At 32.5% G+C, this 21,486-nt stretch overlaps 1 protein-coding gene across 1 annotated transcript; it reads left to right on the forward strand.

Moving 5' to 3' along the window:
* The first annotated feature begins 2,262 nt into the window (after positions 1 to 2,262).
* Positions 2,263 to 15,201, forward strand: LOC133198899 (uncharacterized). The gene is made up of 9 exons (XM_061334826.1): positions 2,263 to 2,398; positions 5,429 to 5,540; positions 6,515 to 6,694; positions 6,907 to 6,941; positions 7,884 to 7,938; positions 8,183 to 8,247; positions 12,661 to 12,855; positions 14,129 to 14,366; positions 14,852 to 15,201. The coding sequence occupies exons 2-9, from the start codon at positions 5,450 to 5,452 to the stop codon at positions 15,142 to 15,144; spliced, it is 1,152 nt and encodes a 383-aa protein (XP_061190810.1). The 5' UTR covers positions 2,263 to 2,398; positions 5,429 to 5,449; the 3' UTR covers positions 15,145 to 15,201.
* The last annotated feature ends 6,285 nt before the right edge of the window (positions 15,202 to 21,486 follow it).

A 21,486-nucleotide genomic window follows, 5' to 3' on the forward strand; every position in this document is an offset into this window, starting at 1 on the left:
TTACCATCGATCATGTCCGACTTCAACCAGGAACGGAATTACACGGAATCAGTACAAGACAAGTCGGCCATAGCGCCAGTTGGTTAATTAGCCTTAAAGTAATTAATCTTTATCAATTATGAGCTTGAATTTTTATTTATGCAATGGACAGAATTACAAAAGGAAATGATCTCTCATTTTATCAAAGATTCTTATGGTAATTAATGAATTGAATAAAATTGTTATGTAGATTAAATGCAATTTTTTGCACTTCAAACCTGATTGCAAACACACTGCAGTCCTATATAAGACATGCGAATTTTTTTTTCCGTGTAAACAGACCACGTGTTAACCCTGGCTTAGACTAAACCATGAAAGGAAATGATTAAGATATCAAAGAACTCTTTTTCTATATTCATCATAATTAATTCAATATACGTGCATTTGTTTATCGATGCAGACAAAGATGTCACAAGAGGGCGCTGTTTCGAAGCTGACAAAGAGTGACCTATCTATGTCCCACAGTTCGTGTTAATGATAAAGAGCTAGATTTTTTCCTTGTCTTTATTCAATGAGAATGCTTAGTCGACATTTTGTTCCATGCCAAGCTAGAATAATTGTATGTTTAACTGAACAAAACACGGAAAACTTTTGAATAAGAAATGAAACGCACGATTTGAATTATTTCTCTGCATACTACTAGCATATTATGGTTGAGAATGAACTGTTAAAAAGATATTTTAAAAATATTTTCTGTAAACGTCATTTTTTAAGAATATCTTCTATTAATCGTATTTTGCCAATGATTCCGAAACATTCTTTTCGCAAATAATATTTTAGCACTGACTCGGTTCTTCTGCACTGGATTCGACACAGTCGTATTTAAGCACTGATTTAGAAGCAGTCGTTCCTTTAACCAATCATATTTTAGCACTAATTCAGTCTTTTCATTACCCAATTATATATTAGCACTATTTCAGTCCATCCATTGCCCTATCACATTTTAACACTAATTAAGATACGATCGTTCCACTAACCAATTAAATTTTAGGTCTGATTTTGAAACAACCAATGATAATCAAGCTCTGATTCCAACAGATGTTAGGAAGTCAAACCACTGCACTATCCAAAACAGTATTGATTAAATGTTTATTAAGAGTCACTTTACAAGACCATGCATTTCAGACAACCGGACATCAATTTATAACTTGTCCTTACCACGGTTTAAAATAAAACAAGGGCACTCTCAGTCCCGAGAGAGGAAGCAATGAGATTACAGCGTTATGTAGACTATTAATTATGCGTCTGCATCTGACAAAATTATCTTATTATATCATATTATATTACATGTATATTATATTAGGTATATTAGAACTGCAGCTTAAAGTTTCAAATTCTAAAAGATGCTTTAATAGAATTGAAGTATTCGATCAAAAAAAAAAACAAAAAACAAACAAACAAACAAAACAAAACTGAAATCAGACATTCACGACACTTGAGATAATGTTGATAAATGACATACCAATAAAAAAAGGGAAATCATTTAAAGCTAAAATATGTTTTAAATTTAAACCTTTTACATGTACTAGAAAACTGTATGAAAACCCGAGATTATTCCCTTTATTATTGTTATTATTTTCATTTAAAAAAAAAAGCCTTTGAATAACTTTCAGATCAATACCTTCTTTCATAATTCTAAACCTACAGAGCAGACTTTGATAAATTGACAGTATACAACGCACTTATGACCTACAGGGACTTTATTATGGTAGGTAAAACATATCTATATATTGTCCTTTCCTTACTGTTAATAACTCACACGTTCAATTGACGTTTCTGTCAGTAGTTATTTTACACGCTTTGTGACGTGCACCACAGAGCACTTTATGTGCATCGGACACAATGTCCTCATTAATTAACATGAAACACCTGTGTTACTCAACTAAAGACAAACATTAAATTTCATAACTCCAGAAAAACAAGGTTAAAAGAGCACTTTTCAAACAGTAGTGGAATTTGCTGAATGAACATTTTACACGCAGGTACGACAATTAAAAGTGATGAATGGACTGTCATTTTACGAAAAATGACGAAATGTGCCGACCAATAAGAATCAAGAAAATTCGATCAAATTCTGTTAAGATACGGAAATTACCGAAGATGGGGGGAAAATCAACGAAGAATGACAATTAACCACCAGTGACTTTAGACGGGCGAGGAGAATAGGAATATATTATATGCCTAGATGTTGTTTATGAGAAAATAAATGATTCAGCGGACCGTGACGTCTTGGAGAATTTAGGGGGTATGAATTGCGATTTAAGGAGAACCGTGTCAGAATCTACAAAGTGATGCTGTAGCCGTTATTATAGAAAGAATAAAATTTTTTTAAGGAGACGGCGGGTGTCAAATTAATGAGGTGAGGATATTTTAATTACTTTGACCTCCTTTGAACTGATGTGATAATATACCGGTATATTATCCGGGATTTAAAAATAAATATGCATTGACAGTTTAATACATATACTCCTCTGCACTCTGAAATAAATATTTATTCATTCAACAATCTGTTAATCACCCCCACCCCCTCCTTCACGAGTCTTAGATATAAGGACTAATGTTTATGCTCAAAAGGACTGTTAGATAGGTATGATCTGGTGCCCTCGGGCCACCAATTAGACACTTGTTGTGATCAAAACTTAATTTTATATACACTGTAGTTTTCCTACGTACAACTTGCAGTTTAGATTGATACCTGAATGAATACTGTGAAAAGATAAGGTCCCAGAAACAAGTTTAATTTGCTACTTTTCCTAAGATTAATTTATTTAGAATCATTCTTTTATTTTAATTTTAAAAAAATGCAAGTACATTAAAATCCTTGTTTCTGTGTGATACATGTATATCATTAGAGTTTTGACTCAACATTAAATACGTTCGATACAAAACAGTGATATTGAGATTTAAATCATTCAGTTACTTGTATACTTCCGACGGGATGTAAACATCCGGGTACCTTACATATTCTTTAATCCGATTATTGAATTCGTAATGAATCATGGCCGTCTTTAAAGTAATCAATGGTTCATTAAATGATAAATAATTAAATTAAAATTTTCATCTGCTTTGGAGGCTGCCATTTTATAACCTTCGCTTTGTCGTAAATCGGTTTTTTACGTATCCCTTTCAAGTCAAAATTCGTAAGTAAAATCAAAACTAGTAAATATCATGGTTGTAAATCTATTTACAAAGGCATTACATGTATTTTATTTTATTTGCATGGTAGGGTTGGCGGTAAAGGTTAACTGCTCTTAACGATATACGAAAAAAATTTTACGTAAATGCAATAAATAAAAGTTTGTATTTATAAAGTTTGAATCCGTTTTCATAGGCCGGAGTCAACACGATTTCTTGAATTCATAATGCGGACTTTTTTAATTACTAAATGCATAATCAGCGCATGTTTGTCTATTGTTCTTAATGATATTTAATGTATTAATGTATTTAATGATAGTCCTATATGGTATGTATAAATTTGTGTTAAAAGGAGATCAATAGACATAATAAGCACTCATGGTTTAAATGAGACAAAAAACTCTTCTTTCTTCTTACGGTTGATTGATTGATTGTATGTTGTTTTACGTCCCATTCGAGAATTTCTCACTCATATAGAGAAGTCACCATATACACCTGTACCGGTGAAGGGCTTCAAATTTTGACCTTTACTCGGCACTCAGGGTCATTGAGCAGTGAGGGATCTTTATCGTGCCAACGCCTGCCGCGACACTGGGCCTCGGTTTTTAAGGTCTCATCCGAAGGACCCGCAACTTTCACTTCAAAGTGCCGAGCGCATGGCAAAGGAACGGTTGCTACCCATTTTTTATCGACTTAGGTCAGTCGCGGTCGAGATTCGAACTCACGACCTCTCGATCACGGAGCGAGCGAGCTACCGTGAACGGTCTTCTTCTTACGGTATTGTGACTTAATTCACCACGTGTTTTCTTATCTCGGGGTAACTTTGTGAATACTAAATTCCGACAAGTGACGTGTAGGGTAGCTTGCCACGTCCCTCAGCAAATGAGCTACTCGGGAATATTGTTCGAACAATCAAAATTATCAGACATTGATTTACAATCATTTGTACCTAAAGTTAAGTGCAAATGATCAAAATGTTAATTTCGTTTTGAAACCTTTGTAAATACTAGTGCCATATGGAAAGAAGAGAAAAAGATAGATATCACGTATTTTTCTATACAAACATAACCTTGTTAAGCTTAAGACTAATATTAGACCCATTCTTACAGTATTTACTCCACCTCCCTTGCATATTTATCAACCTAATCTCCAGTCAAGGGCAGGTAAATGGAAATTTTCAAAGTAGTAAGGGAGAAGAAATGCTTAATCATTTTATGTTGTCACAATCTAAACTCATTTTGACATTCATAATAGGTTTCAAATGAACCAATTTTTTCTTAGCAAATTAGTAGAAGTAATATAAGGTAAGATAAGAGAATAAGAGAAGCTACCAGAAAGAACCCCAAACCCGGTATTAAGTGTTAGATTCTATTTCTGTACGGGGGTTAATGTGATTAACCAAGGCTTAATTCTTTTTCAAAGGGTGGGGGTCATGGGAAAAAAGTTTTAAAAAAAATGGAATCGAAGTTATTCTTTTTATGAAACTTTTGGTCAAAACCCCCCAAATTTCTAGAAACATTCAAAGCTTTATTATTAAGAGCAGATTTAAGGTTGTTCGTACAAAGGCGTTTCCCATGATAGAATTTTAGAAACATGTAAGTTCACATATCAACGATACAGATTTAAACTGCATGGCGACTGTCATAGCTCTCGTACATTAAAAAGTGAAATATAGCACGATACCAGAAATAAACCAATAGCGCATACTGATTTGTTATCTGCAGACATTTCTGTCATAATTAATTTAAAAATCCACTTCCCTAACCACTCTATCACATTATATCAGTCATGCATGTTCGCCTCTTCTGCAGATGACCGTCTTCAATGCTTATACATTGAACTAATTTACACTCGTAGGCCGTAAACTGTGTTTAAACGGGCCCATTTACTAACGGGGGTATTCAGAGGGGGGGGGGGGGGGTCCATGTATTATAGGTTTTTTTTTTCAAGATGGAGAGGGGTTTATGGACAAGACTAGGTACTTTAGATTTTAGTATATATATAGTCCCTATATCAGCTTACGTTTTTATATTTGAATATGTAAATCTTTGGAGGTAAAACACACATTTTTTTTCATTCAATTTATAAACTTTGTTTAAAAAGTTGGCAATTGTTGTTTAGTATATGTCAAAATTGCCACAGTCTATCTTCAAAATACAGTATGATGTCAACAACCTTCATATATTGCTGGAGGTCAATAATATGCACTATCTATCATAAATAGGTAGTTATATCTATGCATTTTTCTTTCCAGGACAAAGGTTTTATAAACCCTATGAAATCCATAATGTGTTCCCTTCAGATCGGCAGATCTCTGGCCAAGAGAGTGTTGTGTTGGTTTATCTTGATACAACATTGTTATGTTGGTGAGTTTTGTCCTTTACTATTGCATTTATTGTTCTATTGACCCCCCCCCCCCTTACCACCAAAGTAGAAACAAGACATTCATATCAAAATACGTTTGGTTTGGAGATTTATTTTAAATTTCAAATTATATCTACATGTAGTATATCAATTCATCTACTTACATAATAGATCCACGGCTGCTTGTGGACAAAATGCATCAACTAATATTATATCTCTAGAGCTTAGGGATTATTTAAACCTTTACATTCATCTAACACCAATATTTATAACAACATTGAATAAAAAGCCTAACTTCCAAAATTAATTTACACACTATATAAATAATCACCAGTTTACATAACGAATTCGTACAATACACACCTGAATGACATACCTGTAAAATATTAAAGAAAGTGTATAAAATGTCAATCATTGGCTAACATTATGTAAACTGTGCATAATATCATTTCAAAATTATCAAATTTGTGATATTCGATTTCTTATTATTTATCCATTTTTTTTGATAATGTGGAATCATTATATTTCTTAGAAAATAAGTTTCGGTGATCATAAGATTATCCCTTTCCCATGAATTTTAAACAATTTTAGTAAATATTGATAAAAATTGAAATACAGGAGTTATCGGAGCCCTTTGCATTGAAATTACCCCCTTACAACCCCTATACAACCATTACAAACAACCATTACCACAAACTTTTAAATTTAAGCAACTTAATTGGCTTCGAATCATTTGTACGGACATTAATCATGGTAATGTGAGCCCACCCTCGGTCTTTAATTTTAAAATTTTAAGAATTGGTAAAATAAATTTCCTGAAATGTTTCGATTTATATCCCCCCCCCCTTTACCCAAAATATTTGGAGAAAAAATTCAGTACATTTAACCATTAAAAAGAAATTGTTATGTCCCATTTAATAAATAAAGGTACAAAGCTATGACACCAAATGCACATTGTCCTTTTTATAACTCAAAGGTTTTGGCGCATGCGCACCATGTAAACCCGGCTTTATCAGAGTTGGACGATGGTGCTTTGCAGTGCACACAGAACCAGCTACCAAGAACAGCAGTGTTGCAGTTTGTCAACAAATGGGCGGATCCATGGTGGTGATTGACAGTGCTGAAAAGGAAGAGGCGTTGACGTCATATATTATGGGTATGTATCACGTGACAGGAACTCAAAATCTAGATGATAAATAATGTATAGTACAAAAAACTCACATTCCAGTAATAATTCTGAATATTGTGATTTTTATTAATTTTTCTTTTTTTGGCATAGACTTTGAAATAATTGACTAAAATACAGATAGGAAAACAGTTGTACAAACCATTTTGTGACGCTAAAACAGTTCTGTTTTTCTATTTTAGAAAACGAGCTCCTTGTTATGACTGATCAAAGACTGGTGAGAAATTGATCACTTTTGTACATAAGTTATACACTCACACACACACACACACACAGAGAAAATTGAGAGAGAGAGCGAGAGAGAGATCACTTTTGTACATGTTATAAAATGTTTACATACACTGAGAGAGAGAGAGAGAGAGAGAGAGAGAGAGAGAGAGAGAGTTGTACATAAGTTATAAAATGTTTACACACACACCCTCACACACACACACACAGAGAGAGAGAGAGAGAGAGATCACTTTTGTACATGTTATAAAATGTTTACACACACACAGAGAGAAAGAGAGAGATCACTTTTGTACATAAGTTCTAAAATGCTTGTAAAATACATGGTAGATGTCTATGATGAAAAACGTTTATCTAAAATGAGAGAGAAGGGGGGGGGGGGGCAGAGAGAGAAAGCGTCACTAGTGTGTTTATTTAAAAAGTGTTTGAATAACATTTTATCTTTGAAACATGAAACTTTATAATACAAATATTTTTAATTTGTTTAAGTTCGAAGAGCTTCATGTTCATGTCCTTGGGATCGTATAAAAATTATGTTTACTTCTCAACAAAATGTAATGATTATTGTTGGTAATATTAATCCAATGAATTTTAAAAGTTACCGCGCTTCATGAAATATGCCTACGTGACAAGTCTGTGTGATTTACACACCAATAACTCCTACAAAACTTAAAAACATTCCTTTATAATAATTACAAAATCTGTATAAAGATCTACAAGTTATAATGAAAGTTTTATATTTGTAACTATTACAATGTGATTACAGATTACATTTGTAACTATTTCAATATGATTACAGATTACATTTGTAACTATTCATTATAATTACAGACCTTGCATAAAGACCTGGAGGTTATAATGAATGTTTTACATTTGTAACTATTACAATATGATTACAGATTACATTTGTAACTATTCATTATAATTACAGACCCTGTATAAAGACCTGGAAGTTATAATGAATGGCGATGATGAAATGGACAGGTGTAAGTCAACGTAAACTGAAAATAAAAGTAAAAACAAATTGAAAGTCAAAGAAGAATAAAACCTGAAAGTGAAATGCACAAAGTGAAACGGATGGACAAATTGAAAATGAAAGTCAAAACAAATTGAAAGAGACAGTTTTAATCATTTTAAGCTTATTAATAAGAAGATCCAATAAAATTTGTAACCTGATTCTTAAAAAGAAAAAAGATTTCTCTTTAGACACTGAAATATTTTTTTTTTTAGTTTGTGACGATTATATGAAGTATGGCAGAGAAAGTAAAACATATAGGCATTTCATTAATAATGAGGTAGGTAATATTAGTAATAATTAGTAATAAGTAATAATAAGTAATAATATAAGTAATAATACATAAAAAAATAAGTAATATTGTAAGTAATAATGAGTAATAATATAAGTAATAATAATTAAAAATATGAGTAATATTATTCTGAATATTAAGGTAAGTCACAGTCTAAGCAGTTTAGGAGTAAGAATCTTAGATATCGATTACGACTTATAGTTCATCAACTCAAAATTATTAAAGCACAGATCTCCTTTTCGTGCAGTTCATCACCAAACACAAGTCAATCTGATAGAAACTTTTGTAATTTAGTAGTTTCATGGAATGCTTAGACTATTTGAGAATAAATTGACGTAACTTACTATGAATGAATTGAAATATTCTAAAATCAGAATATTTTGTGGTGGTTTAATTTTCGTTGTTTTTTTGTTTTTGTTTTTTGTTTTGGTACATGTATGAAAAAATCTTAGAATTCATATCTTTCACCATATGTTAAAATAACAAAGTGCAGCATCATGTATGTCTCCGAACAACAAAATTAAACTCCCTTTAAATTGTCGACGGATTTTCCCGCTATTTCCCGATCATGACAAAGAGCACACGACGGGTGTGACCGGTTGGCAGGGGACGCTCATTCCTCCATGGCACCTGATCCCACCTCTCATATTTTTGGAGGTCCGTGTTTGCTCTGCTCCCCATTTGTATTGTTTTAATGGACTTTGAGCTTGAATACTGTTGATTATCTCCGTATTTCATTACTGATTATGAATTGACGAAACTAATTGACAATGAATAACTTTTCCTATTGACACTTTTGCGTTACTGTTTTGAATTTTTTTCTCTTCGCTTAAAAAAAATGAATTTTAAGTTTTACTTAAAATATTTTATGTACATTGGAATGCACTGTGTATAGAAAGAGTTATCGCGCTCGCATTATCCTTGGAAGTTTTTGGCGTTGCCAAATTAGGAGAAGCAAATGCAAGTTATTCTTGGAAATGAAAACATTCGGTAAATGCCAAATGGAAATCGTGCGCGGGAAAAATCTGGACACGGTCGTTCAGATAGCGTCGCTTTTCAGTTTCTTTCAGGACGCCGTGAAAAGTACATGTGTGTTGGATAGCTTCTAATTATTTTAATTTTGAATAAAAAAAAGAAAAACAAAAATTCTTCTTTACCCTAAAACAGCTCTGTCTGTAAACATGATCTCTTGTTTCATTGTTGTTTAGGTGCACCAAACCTGAACTGACAACACCGGTGCATTGGTTTTGCTTTGTTATATTTCTATTCTGAGTTTTCTTTATTATACTTTTTATATCATTTATGAATACACCAGATTTCCAACCTTTAAAACATATTAAATCTGAAGGATAAATTTAAGTTCCTGAAAATGCAAAGAAGCATGGCAATCAAACACACATGATATTCGTAGTTTTTATTATTTTCCGATAAAAGTACACTTTTAGAATATATCGGTTTAAAATATCCTGGCCTGAAATTTTCTTAAAAGTTTTGCAGGATATAAACTTCAGATCTGTGTTTATGTCCATTCAAAAGAAAAATTTGATTTCCAGAAGATTTAAAGAAAGTGTAGACTTATTTACTATGATATGACGTAACTTACTAAACAACTAACAATGAAATGACGTAAGTCAATGTTAGTAAGTTACGTAATCTTATTGATAGTAACTTACGTCATTTCATTGTTAGTAGGTTATGTCATTTCATTGTTAGTAAGTTACGTCATTTCATTGTTAGTTAGTTATGTAATCTTATTGTTAGTAAATTATGTCATTTCATTGTTAGAAAGTTACGTAATCTTATTGTTAGTAAGTTATGTCTTTCATTTTTAGTAAGTTACGTCATTTCATTGTTTAGTAAGTTACGTCATTTCATTGTTTAGTAAGTTACGTCATTTCATTATTTAGTAAGTATAACCAAACTTGGCATACATGTAACTAATTAACAATGAAATGATGTAACTTACTAACAATGAAATGGCATTTCCTAACTTAAACCATCCACTTTTAGGATATATACAGGGTGTTTCAGAAAACATGCAACCATTTGCTTTCCTCACTTTATTGATATGCAAACAGAGATATATAAAAGTTTTATTTAAAATTATAGAAAATAGGCCTAAGATTTTATTGATAACAAAAATTTGGGAAATAATTATCATTTAAATTAATTATAAAGTCATATTTGACATCATTGAAAAATAGGTCATATCATTCTGAATATGAAATTTACTAAAGATCAATCATCAGGAGTTTTGACACTGTTTTATCAAAGCATGTCGCTAGTTCCTGTGATTGCTTAGGACAATATAGATAAGAATCCAGAATGCAAAGAACTTTAAAAAAAGTTGAAGTTGTACAATTTTTTAACAAAATTTTGAATATAATGGAACGCAAGTGATAAAAAAGGAAAAATTGGAAGAACGAAGAGAATAGAACACATGAAAACATTGAGAATGTTAGAGACGTTGATTCAGTGACTCCAATGAAATCCTTAAGTAAAATATAACTGACCTTGTAAACGAATGCAACTCAAAAATGAAAAGTCGTGTATATCGGATGCTGAAATATGGTTTGAATCTTACACATTAGACTGGGTGAAACAAATATTTGAGGATTATTCTTCTCTTCCAAATCCGAAAATCTGCATTTGGCCTCAACATTCACCTGACTTAACCCCCCCTTAAAGGTCACAGTTTATAAAACACACCCCATTACAACACATGAACAAATCGTTTTTAAAAAATGAGTCAAGGTTCATAACAAAGAAATTTTGTGCACTAGTTATGATAATGAAAAATTTCCTGCATCGATTACATTTATTCATTCAGCAAAAATGACGTCATTTAGAACATATTTTGTAACTAGGTGAAATTTTAAAGGTTTTCTTTATTCTTTCGTAGCTCATTATCTATTTGCCGGAATAATTTTATTCTTACGAGAATAAATTTTGTAATTGTGCCTTTTAATTTAATATGTTGGTGGATGGTATTGGATGAAGCACGAATAAAATTAAGTCAATCAAAATGGTTGCATGTTTTCAGAAACACCCTGTATATAAAGGAAAACGTAACTTGACAAAACACAGAATTACTAAACAACTGTTTAGGATATATATCAGGGAAAAATAATCTGTATCCATGTAATGTATATCCTCTTCTGTATCCATGTGATGTATATCCTCTTCTGTATCCATGTGATGTATATCCTCTTCTGTATCCATGTAATGTATTTCCTCTTCTGTATCCATGTAATGTATATCCTCTTCTGTATCCATGTAATGTATTTCCTCTTCTGTATCCATGTAATATATATCCTCTTCTGTATCCATGTAATATATATCCTCTTCTGTATCCATGTAATGTATATCCTCTTCTGTATCCATGTAATATATATCCTCTTCTGTATCCATGTAATGTATATCCTCTTCTGTATCCATGTAATATATATCCTCTTCTGTATCCATGTAATGTATATCCTCTTCTGTATCCATGTGATGTATATCCTCTTCTGTATCCATGTAATATATATCCTCTTCTGTATCCATGTAATATATATCCTCTTCTGTATCCATGTAATATATATCCTCTTCTGTATCCATGTGATGTATATCCTCTTCTGTATCCATGTAATATATATCCTCTTCTGTATCCATGTGATGTATATCCTCTTCTGTATCCATGTGATGTATATCCTCTTCTGTATCCATGTAATATATATCCTCTTCTGTATCCATGTGATGTATATCCTCTTCTGTATCCATGTGATGTATATCCTCTTCTGTATCCATGTAATATATATCCTCTTCTGTATCCATGTGATGTATATCCTCTTCTGTATCCATGTGATGTATATCCTCTTCTGTATCCATGTAATATATATCCTCTTCTGTATCCATGTGATGTATATCCTCTTCTGTATCCATGTGATGTATATCCTCTTCTGTATCCATGTAATATATATCCTCTTCTGTATCCATGTAATATATATCCTCTTCTGTATCCATGTAATATATATCCTCTTCTGTATCCATGTGATGTATATCCTCTTCTGTATCCATGTAATATATATCCTCTTCTGTATCCATGTGATGTATATCCTCTTCTGTATCCATGTGATGTATATCCTCTTCTGTATCCATGTAATATATATCCTATTCTGTATCCATGTGATGCATATCCTCTTCTGTATCCATGTAATATATATCCTCTTCTGTATCCATGTGATGTATATCCTCTTCTGTATCCATGTAATATATATCCTCTTCTGTATCCATGTGATGTATATCCTCTTCTGTATCCATGTGATGTATATCCTCTTCTGTATCCATGTGATGTATATCCTCTTCTGTATCCATGTGATGTATATCCTCTTCTGTATCCATGTGATGTATATCCTTTAGATTCCTTTAGGGTCAAAACCCGAGAACCGGGCCAATCTGACGACTCCGAATGGATTCAAGGTCACCCTGTCTTCAATCCCGGGGGCCGGGATGGGGGCGTGGACACACATCCCGCTCTCTAAGTACACAGTCCTGGGATCCTATGATGGTCTGGTGAGGACAGATATCAGTGATAAAGATCCGTATTCTTGGGTGGTAAGTGACCAAGTGCTAAATTGTCGCAAAAAATAAAATGAAAAAAGCAAAAAAAAATGTAGCCAGACTTTTTTTTGTGAGCGAGAAGAAGGTACAAAGGACTATATTCTGTAGTGGCCAGTATCTGCCCCCAAAATAAAACTTTGATGGAGAAATCTTTAATTATGTTCTAAACCAGGTGGATATTTGCAGACTTCAAAGCATTAAATATTTTTATCAACTATGACATCATTAGTTAGATATGACGTCAATAAAATGACGTAAATTCCAAATTACAATGATTTTGAGAGAAAATAGCGTATTTTACGTCGGTATTTTGATTGGAAATTATCGAGCGCAGGTCTGCTCAGACTAGATCTTTTGATATAATGTGTAGAATGATAATATCAATGAAATATGTGAATATGATACCTGAGCAAGCTTGCGCTCTATAAATACTATAGTCAAAATTGAACAAACTCTGTGCATTTTGGCCTCTATTTTAAAAATAACGGAAATCCAAATAGTTTGTGACGTCACAGAGACAAGAAAAGCCAGCTAATTTTTCCAATTTCATAATATATTGTCTTAATTTGGATTGTTTTATACAATATATGCACTTTTTCTCATTTCAAGAGATTTTCAAAATTTGACTATTATGGGGGCAGGAATACGCCCTTACCATATATAGTTCTTTAGAGTTATTGTTTTTACTTCCAAACCATTTTTTATTCATGGCAAGGAGCACATGTGGCGGGTATGACCAGTCCGCAGGGGATGCTCACTCCTCCATGGCACATGGTTCTATCTGATATTTTAGAGGTCCGTGTTTGCTCTACTCCTAATTTGTAATGTTTGAATGGACATTTGATCTTGAATTCTGTTCGTTATCTCCATGGTTCATTTAGTTGATCAATTAATATGTCGAATGTTTCCCCGGCCGCGAAAATTAAAAGTCATTCATGGCTTTCAAACCGAAAATTAAAATGTTGGTTTACAGTAATACATGAAGATAAAACAAGTGATCACAGAAAAAAGATATTGTGGTACGTTTCTTACCTAAAATATCGGCAATTGTCACTGGTTATAGGTTTTTATCCGTTCTTACTCCTAGACCTTGAATCAGGCAGAATTCACTTATTCTCTACCTTTGTTCATGTAAATAAATGCCCTGCAAGATCTATTTTCACTAAACAGTTAGTTCCAATTGTCAGATAGGATAATTAAAGCTGGCTTCATCTTCCGCATATAAGTATTAAACAACCATTACAAAGAATTTTGTGTATTGTTTTAGGTTGAAAAATTGCAAGGAAACGGAACTTACGTCATAGACGCTATGCCATTGGACAGCAGTAATTGGCTGCGTTTTGTGAATTCTCCACGCAACTACCAAGAAGAAAATGCGCAAGCAGTACCATGCGCAGGTTTGATTTTCTACATGACTATAAAGGAAGTAGATCCGGGCTCTGAGCTGATGGTATGGTATGGAGACAGTTACGGCCTCCATCTCAACGTAGGCAGAATACATCCGGGTGAGTCGAGAGAAAAAATCCGGATATCGATCCCGATTGAGTAATTTATTCTAAGCTCGTTACGCTCAATGGTCGTTTTCATGATTTGGTGCAAAAATGTATATACAAGTATATACAGTATAAATATATATACATGTATATACATTATAAATGTATATATATGTATGTACAGTATAAATGTATATGCATGTATATACAGTATGAATAAATATACAAGGGTAAAACAGCAGGGGTAGTTTTAAAGATTTAAGGTAATTCCAATCTTTTCTAGATATTCTTGTTAAGAGTATAAACTCTTTCCTTTGTGTACTTGTCATACACGTATATGCTAAGATACGAGTTCGTGTGTCGCTTTGTTGTAAGTACTTGTCCACGCTTTTAAAGTTTATATACTTATTTTTGTCTAACCCTGCATTTACCCAACTTTAAATGTGTTATGTTTATTGTCGAATTTTACAATGTAAAGATTTTAATTTAAATTACAGAACACGATTTAAACGGAACAGTGGTGTTTCGCGTTAACATTCTTCACATCTTGGATAAATATGGTGACGTCCTTGCGTTTGATGACGGGACCATTGTGACGTACGATAACTGGATAGAGGACCTGACGTATAACGTTGTAGATAGGACTTTTGGACTCCTCCTGTCCTATGACGTGAAACGGAAGCGATGGAGGTGGATTCCGGAAAGGAATTACTCGTATTTTACTGATAAAAACGGACTATATCTTCCATTTGTGTGCGAAGATAGGGATTCTGAAATTCCAGATGGATGAATTTATTATTCTTTATAAATTATACGTATTGTAATAAATTAAACGTTTTTATTTACATTAGTTTAATCTTTTTGACTTCTGAAAAAAAAAAAAAAAAAAACTATAAAGCAAAATGGAACTTAACAACAGGTGCGATAAAATCTTGTATTTGCTTTGATTCGAAGGTATATAACAAGGATATTTTTTACTTTTTACTAATTGTAGAATGGAGCTGAATTTTGTAGACATAAAATACCATTATAAACAAGAGGCGCATGGGCCATATTGCTCATGTGAGCACGTCGGCTAGGATAAAGTAAATCAATTCAGTGTTGAAGAGTTGTTTTTTTTTGGGGGGGGGGGGGGGGGGGGGGAAGGGGGGGGCTTAAATTTACACTACCTTAGGATGCTTCCATATCAATATTACTAATCATGGCTTTGCTGTTCTCGAGCAGAATTTAAAAAAAAATTCCCTATGTATTCCTATATAAAACTCTGATCGCTCATTGCTGCCCCACTAGTAAATTTGAACAAATTTGAATCTACACTACCTGAGGATGCTTCTATAATAATATGACTAATCATGGCTTTATTGTTCTTGAGCAGAAGATTATTCCAAAATGATTTCTATGCAAAACACTCTTTGATCAGAAAAGCTCAATTAGCCTTCGGCTCAGGTGAGCTAAAAATCAGTGTTAACGAAATCCAGATTGTAAATTTGAAGGAAGAAGTCTTAAATACATCGTTTCTCAACCATTAGTATTTTTTTATATTGATAAAATAATAAAACTCATCTTTAGTTTCATGACATGGGGATTTCAGAGAAACTATTTTGCATGTATACAGTTCTATCATTTTGGGATGTCTATTATATTGCAATGCATTATTGTATAAAAAAAAATATACCTAGGTAAACTAGATGGATGTGTTCAGTTTTTCTATCCCTTTTTTAAATCATGGAAATTTGCTTTCTTTAACCGAAGTTAATAAAATTTCAGTGACTAATCACGTCGGGCCAAAAGAGTTTTTGAAAGTCTCAAGTATTGTGACGTTCAGAAAGAGAATTGAATGTTGTTTCCTTTCTTAACTTTGACAATTTTGACCCAATTTAAAATATCTGTGAAGATAGAAGGCCACAAAACGACATAAGAAGAATAACAGTGGGTTTTTTTTGCCTAATCACCCGGGTGAAATAAAATCTGATTTGAAACATTTTAAACAATTGAGAATCTTTAATCAGCATTTTCAGAAAAAGCGTGTAGATGTTACACTCAATAGTACGTAAAAAGTGAACCTAAAAATATAAATTACGCAAGTTTTAGAATTTTAAAAATCCTCTGCAGTTGCAAATAAATTTTTATGAGCCTCCATTTTAATTGCCATTTTAAGCAATATTTAAAAAAAATAAATGAACCGACCAACCAGGAAGCGAATGCTGACTAGTGTGACTTCCCATAGCTTCTTTATTTTTCTTATTCATCATTTAACCCGATTCATTATCATTGACATTCAAAGAAACAAGAATAATGCAATTTTTCATGGCATATAGTATTTAGAACAGGAATATAATTTCTTTAAGGATAACAAAGAACAACAAAAGCCTCTCAGACGATGACCTTCAGGTCAATCATTGACAGAGCGGAAATTTACGCTTGATTGCTCAGCCTTTGCCTTTCACGCTTGATTGCCAATCCTCTGTGTTTTATACTTAATTGCCCTGCTTTTGTGTTTCACGGTGTATTCTTGTCATCTGTCATTCATTCATCACTTACTCAAATCAATCACATGACTGTCATGTGACTCCTTATTGTGTCAATTTCATTTTCCTCCTTTTTTAAAGGGATTTACACACCGTCACAGAGGTAGGTTATACTTATTTTCAGGTATATAGTCCTGCAGGCCTTTTAACAAAATATCATATGACTACGATTAAAATATGAAAACTGTGAAATTTCTTTTTTAAATTAATATCATAAATTAAAAAAATATATATTTATGATATATCCATGTCATGAAAATTTAAATTGTTTTACGGCCTGCTTTAGCTGAGACTTTTGTCTCTGTTGTGAGACCTTTTATGTACACATCTATTAATTTATTGATTTATTGGAGCTACGTTTGAAAATGTCCGAATATAATTCACGGAATTTTGAATTCGTTATAAAGAAAGGTCTTTATCTTCGTTATTTTTTTTTTCAAGGACAACAGTGAGTTTTCTTCTCCGAGGGGCTATTTGGCATGGGGGAATACGACCACGAATTATGGCTGTCCATATAAATTTCACAAAATTGAAAAATATCAACTACCCCATACACCCCTTGCTCATTAAATAAAATGTAGGAGTAGAAAGTTACACATTAGTTTTAAAATTTGACAAAGTAAAAAGGAAAAGGAATAATAATATCCCATACATCATTGGATTGTCGACAATTTTTTTTTTTGCATATAAGTAATATATAGCCCCTTCGCCCATTTCTTTGTCAAACATCATTAAATCATATTAGTCTCACGTTTTAAGGCTTATTTTGATCTTTTAATATTTCTTCCGAGGCTAATAATAAAACTCCGGAGTAATGTAACTGTCTTGGAGAAGAAACTCCACCTATTGTTGTGCGTAGCTGTATAATATTGAATTAAGTGTCACCTCTATTTTCGCTGGATTGTTATTTCACTTCCTCCGTAACATATGTAAATACATGTACATATATGTATTTAATATAAGGTAACGTTTCAGTTATTTCTTTGTTTAAAAAAAGCACATAAAAATATGTATTGTTTTGAAAATCACAATTAACTGCCAAATATTGAAGAGTGGCTCGGATTCCAGTAGAGCGGACGTCAGAAACTCCGGAGTGACTCACGATGGCTTCCTATTATAGCTATAGACCCTTTTACGTAAAATAAATAAATAAATAAAAAACCGGCTGACGGTCTACCTCAAAATCCTTCCTTTTTGCATGGAGTAAAGATTTCACTATCACTTGGTTGAACGATCACCAAGATAGCACAGCACTCTCTGTCTCTCTCTCTCTCTCTCTCTCTCTCTCTCAATCTTTACACGTAACGCTTATTTAGATGATTTATGGGCGACTGCGATATTAATTTCTATTCCTGTTTTCTCATTGAATGGATTGTGGTTATTTATAGAACAATTATTGGACACCTGTCTGACAGCCATGTTACGTCACTGACGTCTGTCCCCTTCTCTCTCTCTATCTCTCTCTCCCCTTCTCTCTCTCTCTCCTTTTTATCCTCCTCTCTCCTATGTCGAATCTGCTATCCCCTTTTCTCTATGTCCATCTCTCTCTCTCTCTCTTCTCCCCCTCTCTCTCCTTTCTCGCTTCTTCTAGCTCACTCCCTTCCTCTCTCTCTCTTTCTCTCTCTTACATTTTCAAACAGTACACTGTAAAAAATGTGTTTACAATTCAAACACTTTTCTAAACACTTTCTTGTCACCTCCTTTTTTATATGTTTAATTTCTAAATATGTAAAATTCCTAAACATGCCTTAGAAAGTGTTTAGAATTTAAACACTTGTGTGCTTAGAAATTAAACATATCTAAACACATAAACCATGTAAACACAAGTTTTTAAATTCTAAACACATAACAGCAGATGTGTTTAAAATCTAAACACATCATAAGTATAATTTGTACCTGCAGAAAAACAAAACACTCTCTTAAATTTAGGCACAAAAAGTATATGTTTTTAAATGCGCATAATTATCAAAATTTTCAAAATATGTAACCAAATTAATTATTTTCCATAAAGCCACTGAACGTTGGGATATGTACAATGTGTGATGTACATGTACTTAATTTACACAAATAATGTAGGTGATAGAACTGAATAGATTTGATAAATCTCAACAATTCAATCAGAATGACAAATAATTTATAGCGTACACATATATAACCAACTTTTAATCTTCAAAATTATTTAAGAAAATAACATTAAGCTAACAATGTCATATCAAAACTTCAATGAATATTTCTAAAAAGCTTTATTAAAGAATTTTTAAATTAAAAATACAAAATGTATATTTATATATATATTCATTATAATCATTATAATTTGAATCGGCTGCAGAGTTTTCCTCATGTCAATCACAAAAATTTCAAATTTTATTAACTTTCAGCAAGTCCCAAAGCACCACATATTATAATCTATATCCCATCAATAACTGCCAGAAAGTAATCCATTTCAAATGCACGAGGGTATAATTGTAAACACGTTCGAATTAACTCCGTAGTCTTCAACAAATGAAGTTTCAAAGTATTGATTATGGTACAACAAAACTGCGCTTGAAGATGACACCAAGTACATTGTATTTTGAGTTCGATCTGGACTACAGTACCTGTAGGAAAGAAAGCCAGATTCTAGAAAAAGTACACGATCACTGATATTTTACATTACTTAGAAAAACAAAATTGTTCAAGTTATAGTGAAACTATACTGATATAAATATAGATGTTCTTAATGACATTTAATATTATTTCCTCTCCTACAAGTTTATGAACGAATTCAAGATATCCAAGTCAACTTTATTTACGTTGCTCATCGTGGTTAATTAATGCAAAGAAGAAGAAAACAAACCTTTAATGTATTGCAGTAACAAGATGCCCTCTCACGTATTTCACTATTTCGTCATGGTTATCCCTTGAATTGGGTTATCATAACTCTCATTGATACATCACCTTAGCTTGCTGTGTTTTCTTTGTTTAGATAGCCGCTCAAATTAACGTTCAAATATATGTGTGTCATTTCCGGGAAGATAACTCTGCATTTTACAGTAAAACATGTTTAATTTCTAAACGCGTTTAGATATAAAACACGTTAAGACATAAGTGTTTAGTTGTTAAACACAATACTATACACGTTTAGATCTAAACATGTAATAGAAGTGTTTATTTCCTAAACACAATTTTTACAGTGTATATATTTATATACTCAAAAAATACATATATAATAACGTAGACAGTAATTTTGTACTTTGAACTTAAATTAAGTGATCCGATGATTGAATAAAAAGTTGGCAATTCATTAACATTTTAGATAATTGATTTTTTAGCCGATGAAGGATTCTGCTTTCCTTTAATCAAGTTAGGTGTTTACTTGGAGTGATCAAACACATGCTAAATGATGTAATAATTCGCACCTTTTATCACTATGCCGTCTAGTCTAGTGTAGGTAATCGCCTTGTTGAGCAGCTTCACATGTTATACACGTGTTTTCAGGCAAACATAAAACACGTGTAGCGCATGTACATGTACATAAAGATCAATTGTCCGGTAAGAGGTGACAAATGGAAAGAGAGAAAGAACTGTTCCATTTCCTGATCCTTCAATCACTACTCAGTCACCAAGCGACGCTGACAGAGTTTTAACTGAACATTCAGTACCTTTAAGGACATACGCAATGTAGTTTGAACTTTATCGTTTCTTTTTTCCCTGGAGTCGAAGAGTTCCAATATTTGGAGGACCTGTGTGCTACTCTTTTAATGTCTATGTATGGTGCTGTACACCTCTTCTGAAACAAATTTAGATGAAAAAAAAAAACCATCTAGAATATATGTTACGTAATTTTTGTATATTTTTCTTTGAATTATAGAAGAATTTACATCAATTGATATCTATTCAAAACCCCTGGTAATGCGTGCTTTTTTTTTGTCTATGAACATCTGATGGTACTATAATTCTAAATTAAGAATATCTTGAAAAATTATCAGTAGGTAAGGTACGTTGCATATGTCCTTAAAATGTATTTTTTGCTTGTAATTAAGTATTGAAAAATGATATACATCTGTGAATATATATCTTTGTGAGAAAAATGCCTACCTCCCTCTTACTTCGTAGAAATCCGTGTACGAACGACAGAGATTTCCGTGAAAAACGTGAATATTTAAATAAAGAAATGTTATCTGATTAAAATACATTATAAACAAAAGATTTAGATGCGGAATAATTTTATTGGTAGAAGTTATCAGTGAAATTGACGTATTTTTAATTGTTAGTTTAAGAATAATGAAATGTTCTTTAATAAAGTAAAACATTGTCTATACAAAATAAAAAAAAAACCCACTCTTTTGTCTTAAGAGGATGTTTAGGTGTTTAGCAGGCGAATTTCCGCGTAAATAACAGTTTTATCGTATTGTTTTTTCAAAGATAGTTGTGTTAATAAGTTGTATTATCACTGATAATTGTTGTTTAAAATTAAAATACACAAGTAAAATCTCAAAACGTCCTTTACATCGATCAGCTGTTGTCTTTGATCTTTGCTTGTCTTTGATATGACATCGATCAGCTGTTGTCTTTGATATGACATCGATCAGCTGTTGTCTTTGATGTGCTTGTAAGGGAATAAA

The sequence above is a fragment of the Saccostrea echinata genome, unplaced genomic scaffold (genome assembly GCF_033153115.1).
Source record: "Saccostrea echinata isolate AGI-Se365-2 ecotype Australia unplaced genomic scaffold, CSIRO_AGI_Sech_v1 ptg000033l, whole genome shotgun sequence".
Classification (NCBI taxonomy): Eukaryota; Metazoa; Mollusca; class Bivalvia; order Ostreida; family Ostreidae; genus Saccostrea; species Saccostrea echinata.